This window comes from Cetorhinus maximus, chromosome 30, assembly GCF_964194155.1.
Source record: "Cetorhinus maximus chromosome 30, sCetMax3.hap1.1, whole genome shotgun sequence".
Classification (NCBI taxonomy): Eukaryota; Metazoa; Chordata; class Chondrichthyes; order Lamniformes; family Cetorhinidae; genus Cetorhinus; species Cetorhinus maximus.
In genome coordinates, this window is record NC_135908.1 from 11251499 (window position 1) to 11257498 (window position 6000).

Here is a 6000-nt window from a genome sequence, read left to right on the forward strand (position 1 = left end):
ATCAATGCCCTGTACAAAACTTCCCTACTTGTATACTCCATCCTTCTTGCAATAAAGGTCAGCATTCTATTTGTCTTCCTAATTACTTCCTGTACTTGTATGCTAACTTTTTGTGATTCATGTACAGAGACACCCAGGTCCCTCTGTAAGGCAATATTCTGCTGTTTCTCTCCATTTAAACAACATTCTGTGTTTCTTTTCTTTCTGTCAAAGTGGACAACCTCCCATTTTCCCACATTATACCACTGTCTGTCAATTTTTTGCCCACCCACTCACTTAACTTGAGCAGATATTCAATTCTCTCAGAACCAGTCCAAGGTGATTCTTTGCTCCTCCGGGTTTAATTTTGTTCTTTTTCTTCTCTGCCTGGGAGCTTTTAATCTCACAACTACCTTTCACAGAGACTATTTTTTCCCCAGAGTATCTTCCTCCAGCGCAAGCTAGGTGAATCCTCCAGACTTGCTTTAACTTTAACTCCTCATGAATTTGGTCTTTTTAATCCAAATAGGTGTTCCCACCTGCATTCTTATATGGTGAACCACTGCGTCTTGTTGCCTTTTGCTGCTTTCACTCTCCTGGATCCTGCCAGACTAACTTATCTGATATCCTAGGCTTTGAGAGGACAAGGGTTTCCATCTCCATGGCAACATGAATCACGTGGACCTTGTATCCAAGTAAAAATGCTGATTAGCTCTCCTTGAGACCCCAACTCTCTTTAAACTTGTAAGTAAATGAACAGTTCAAAGCACAACTGTTTACAGCCTAACATTCTCAACACAGCCAGAGCTGGGTGGATGATCCACCTCGGCCTCCTCCTGAGGTCCCAAGCATCACAGACGCCAGTCTTCAGCCAACTCGATTCACTCCGCATGATATCAAGAAACAGCTGAAAGCACTGGATACTGCAAAGGCTATTTGCCATGACAACATTCCAGCAATAGTACTGAAGACGTGCTCCAGAGCTAGCTGCGCCCCTAGCCAAACTGTTCCAGTACAGCTACAACACTGATATCTACCCATCCATGTGGAAAATTGCCCAGGTATGTCCTGTCCACAAAAAGCAGGACAAATCTAACCTGGCAATTACCCAGCCCATCAGTCTACTCTGCATCATCAGCAGAGTGATGGAACTTGTCATCGACAGTACTATCAAGCGCCACTTACTCAGCAACAAGCTGCTCACTGACGCTCAGTTTTGGTTCCACAAGGGCAACTCAACTCCTTACCTCATTACAGCCTTTGTCCAAATATGGACAAAAGAACTGAAGTCCAGAGGTGAGATGAGAGTGAGTGCCCTTGACATTAAGGCAGCATTTGACTGAGTGCGGCATCAAGGAACCTTAGCAAAGCTCAAGTCAGTGGGACTCGGGGAAAATTCCACTAGCTGGAGTCATACCCAGCACAAAGGAAGATGGTTGTGGTTGTCGGAGGTCAATCATCTCAGCTCCAGGACATCACTGCAGGAGTTTCTCAGGGTAGTGCCCTCAGCCCAACCATCTTCAGCTGCTTCATCAATGACCTTCCTTCATCATAAGGTCAGGGGGAGGCAGTAGCATAGTGGTATTGTCACTGGACTAGCATTCCCGAGACCCAGGGTAATGCTTTGGGAACCTAGGTTTGAATCCCACCACCAATTTGATTTCAATAAAAACCTGGAATTCAAAGTCTGATGATGACCAATCGATCAATGTCGATTGTCGTAAAAAGCTCTCTGGTTCACTAGTGCCATTTAGGGAAGGAAATCTTCAGTCTTTCCCTGGTCTGTCCTACTTGTGACTCCAGATCCACAGCAATGTGATTGACTGTTAAATGCCCTTTGACCAAGGGTAATTAGGGATGAGCAATAATAGCTCGCCTAGCCAGCAACACTCACATCCCATGAACGAATAAAAAAAAATTGGGGATGTACGCACAATGTTCAGCCCATTCGCGTCTCCTCAGATACTGAATCAGTCTGTGTCCATATGCAGCAAGACAATATTCAGGCTTGAGCTGATAAGTGGCAAGTAACATTTGTACCACACAAGTGCCAGGCAATGACATCTCCAACAAGAGAGAATCTAACTACCTGCCCCTGTAATTCAATGCGATTACTATTACTGGATCCCCCACTAACAACATCCTGAGGGTTATCATTGACCAGAAACTGAAGTGGACTAGCCACATAAATACCGTGGCTACAAGAGCAGGTCAGAGGCTAGGAATCCTGTGGTGAGTAACTCACCCCCTGACTCCCAATAGCCTGTCTGCCATCAACAAGGCACAAGTCAAGAGTATAATGGAATACTCTCCACTTGCCTGGATGAGTGCATCTCCATTAACATTCAAGAAGCTCGACACCATTCAGCCCGCTTGATTTGCACCCCATCCATCACCTTCAACATTCACTACCTCCACCACCAATGCAGTGTGTACCATGTACAAGATGCGCTGCAGCAACTCACCAAGGCTCTGTAAACAGCACCTTCCTAACCCCGACCTCTACCACCTACAAGGACGAGGGTATCAGATGCATGGGAACGCCGCCATTTGCAAGTTCCTCTCCAAGCCACATACCATCCTGGCTTGGAACTATTCCGATGTTCCTTCACTGTTACTGGGTCAAAATCCTGGAACCCTCTCCCTAACAGCATTGTGGGTATTCCAACAACAGATGAACTGCAGTGGTTCAAGAAGGCGGCTCACCACCACCAGGGCAATTATGGATGGGCAATAAATATTGGCCTAGTCAGCGATGCCCACATCCCACGAACGAATAAAAAAACCCTTTTCTGGGATTTTGGAGACTGTCAATCTATCCACTGTTCGCACGCAGTCTGCTGCTATTGTCTCCAGCTGTAAGCACCTTGAACCATCTTCCCAGTAAAATACTCTGGGCCCCCTTTAATCTCTTAACAAGCAAACCACCCAGAATTGCTGCCAGGCAGACTTCAGAACAGGTCACATGACCTCCATTTTTTTTACCTTGTGTTAAAGTCACAGTCCCAAAACTCAACAATCTTCTCTATCTTATTTGTAACAACAGTATTGAGAAGCTGAGATCAGCCCCTGTAAGGGGCAAGTTCTGTCACTTCATTTGTATAAAATTCAAAGTCGTTAATTATTGAGAGTAATCTTGTTTCTGTTTTAATCTAGGCCATTCTGGCTGTCCCCCCGTCAGATTGTGGTCATCCCTGTTGTACCAGGCTGTGAGGAGTATGGTCGAATGGTGAGCTGGGCTGTATGAGGCACTGACTGCTTAAACTTATCTTTATGTGAAGAGATCTTTAAGTATGTTTCTTTTAGGTTTGCCAAGAGTTTGTCGAAGCTGGTTTCATGGCCGATGTGGACCTAGATCCTGGCTGTTTGCTGAATAAGAAGATCCGGGATTCACAACTTGCTCAGTATAATTTCATTCTCGGTAAATTAAGTCTGATGCTCCCATTCTAATCTAAGATCTAATTTTGTCCAGTTTGCACACCCCTCACTCCCTCTGCATGGTTGTTAATCTGCTGGGTCCACTTCCCAAAGATCCCTATAACAATCAGTGCTATTTGTGTATCTGTTCATTGTGGGATGTAAAGAGAACCTCTCCCAGTTACTCAGCCAAAACTGGCATAGTAAATGACACAGCATTGATTCTGGGACCCTGATGCAGGCCCACAAATATAGCTGTGATCTCTTACTGTTCTTTTTAATACAGCTTTATGTTTATTGTAGAAAATGTCTTGTAATTGGTTTTCTTTTCATGGGAAGAGAATCTTCCATTGCATCACTGTTCAATCAGCTCTCTACATACTTCCAGCTTTCAAAAATAGCAGTAAAATCAGGAGGTGTCCCAGTGTACACCAAGTCTGTCTAGGTGTGCTCCTATTTTAACACTCTGTTGGTAACATGGAATGGAATGACACAGGCTGAGATTCTCCACTGCAATAAGTTTCAGTTCTGAGCTGTGCATGGAGGTGTTGGGGCCGATGGATAGAGGGTATCTCCAGCATTGCAGGTGTTGGGAGTAATGGACAGAGAGTATCTCCAGCATTGCAGGTGTTGGGGCTGATGGACAGAGGGTATCTCCAGCATTGCAGGTGTTGCGGCTGATGGACAGAGAGTATCTCCAGCATTGCAAGTGTCGGGGCTGATGGACAGAGGGTATCTCCAGCATTGCAGGTGTTGGGGCTGATGGACAGAGAGTATCTCCAGCATTGCAGGTGTCAGGGCTGATGGACAGAGGGTATTTCCAGCATGGAGGTGTCAGGGCTGATTGGCAGAGGGTATCTCCAGCATTGCAGGTGTCAGGGCTGATGGACAGAGGGTACCTCCAGCATTGGAGGTGTTGGGGCTGATGGACAGAGGGTATCTCCAGCATTGCAGGTGTTGGGGCTGATGGACAGAGGGTATTTCCAGCATGGAGGTGTCAGGGTTGATGCACAGAGGGTATCTCCAGCATTGGAGGTGTTGGGGCTGATGGACAGAGGGTATTTCCAGCATGGAGGTGTCAGGGCTGATGGACAGAGGGTATTTCCAGCATGGAGGTGTCAGGGCTGATGGACAGAGGGTATTTTCAGCATGGAGGTGTCAGGGATGATGGAGAGAGGGTATCTCCAGCATGGAGGTGTTAGTGTGGTAGGGACGAGGTGTTCCAGCAGCCTACTGTTGTGAAACTCTATCCAGCCAAAGGACAGCATTGCTATATCCTCACCCACAGGACTCAACCCAGAAGGAACTATAATGGAGATAAAATTGAGCAGAGTTCAGTTGAGGTCTCTGACATTGCAATCTACATTTACTGGTGTGAGTGTACACATGAAATAGGAATCAGCTAGGATGGTTGTGGTGTAAAAGTTATTTTATTTCCTGCAAAAATGGTGCCCCAGTCTCCCTCAAAGCCTCCCTCAACCACTTTCAATACCTGCACTGCCTTGGTTTGTTTAAATGTCTGCTGCAAGAATTTTGTTGCACCATTATTGAGCTACACTGAAAGTTAAGTCAATTTTTGTGAAACCTCTTTACCTGCAGTAGTCGGGGAGAGGGAGAAAGTGAATCATTCAGTGAATGTCCGTACAAGAGATAACAAGGTACATGGTGAGCTTTCTGTGGGAGCAACTATAGAGAAAATGAAGAGGCTGCAGCAACTGCGTAAAGTAAGGGCTGAAGAGGAGTTTTAATTTCCCATCCTGTTTGCTGGATGGATGAATAGACTGTGAAAAACATAGAACAGAATCATAGAAGAACCCAGAGACCATTAGATACTATTTAAATAAACCTCTCATTAATTGAAGCTGCGATGTTAATGTTCTGACCTGGAAACCATTCTGTAATGAAGATGTGAAGCTTGGCTAATTTGATTCTGGCATTTGTCTGTTAAATGAAACTGAGATATTTAATTTCTAGCTATGCCTAACAAACAAAACACATGGATCAGTATTACAGCTGCTGCTCACTGCATGTCCCAGTGCATGGAGGAGATAAAGGTAAATTTAATTTAAAAAAAAAGCAGAATTTCACTTTTTATTGAATAAAATGTTGGCTGATGCTACGCAGCTCCCTGGTTTTCTGACTTTGTTTCATGTGTGACTTCTTCCGATAGTGTGTACGTGTGTCACTTGTTGTGGTCCTGAGATAAACAGATCAGAAGATTCAGGTTCATTCCCAGATCTGTGCTGAGGTAGCTGATTTTTATATAATGTAAGCTGAAATGTTGGTTCTAAAAGCTGCTCTCTTTAGTTCATTTACATCACTGTGAGCCCGGAGTGCATGATGATTCAGTCCCATTCCGCAATAACTCGTCTTTTCCACTCCCCAGATACTGTAACTGCATAGATAACACAGGGCAACTTTGAACCAGCCATTATTCATGTTGCTATGTGACTGGTATCAATTGGGATTAGACTCTTAATTTATTGTGGAGATCTTAAAGGGGAGAAGCATCTAGATGGAGTGCTGTACCTTTTATTTAACATTCATCTTTCCCACCCACCCCGCCCCCACCTCTTGTGGAAGAGATTATTAATCTTGGAAGAA

At 44.8% G+C, this 6000-nt stretch overlaps 1 protein-coding gene across 1 annotated transcript in view; it reads left to right on the forward strand.

Annotated features, from left to right (window-relative positions):
* The window catches only part of LOC144670068 (threonine--tRNA ligase 1, cytoplasmic-like), a 43230-nt gene extending 37694 nt beyond the window's left edge, over positions 1 to 5536 (forward strand). The window contains exons 17-19 of the mRNA XM_078532454.1: positions 3136 to 3208; positions 3286 to 3400; positions 4996 to 5536. Coding sequence (XP_078388580.1) covers positions 3136 to 3208; positions 3286 to 3400; positions 4996 to 5144 — 337 coding nt within the window. The 3' untranslated portion in view covers positions 5145 to 5536. The remainder of the gene's footprint in view (positions 1 to 3135; positions 3209 to 3285; positions 3401 to 4995) is intronic.
* The last annotated feature ends 464 nt before the right edge of the window (positions 5537 to 6000 follow it).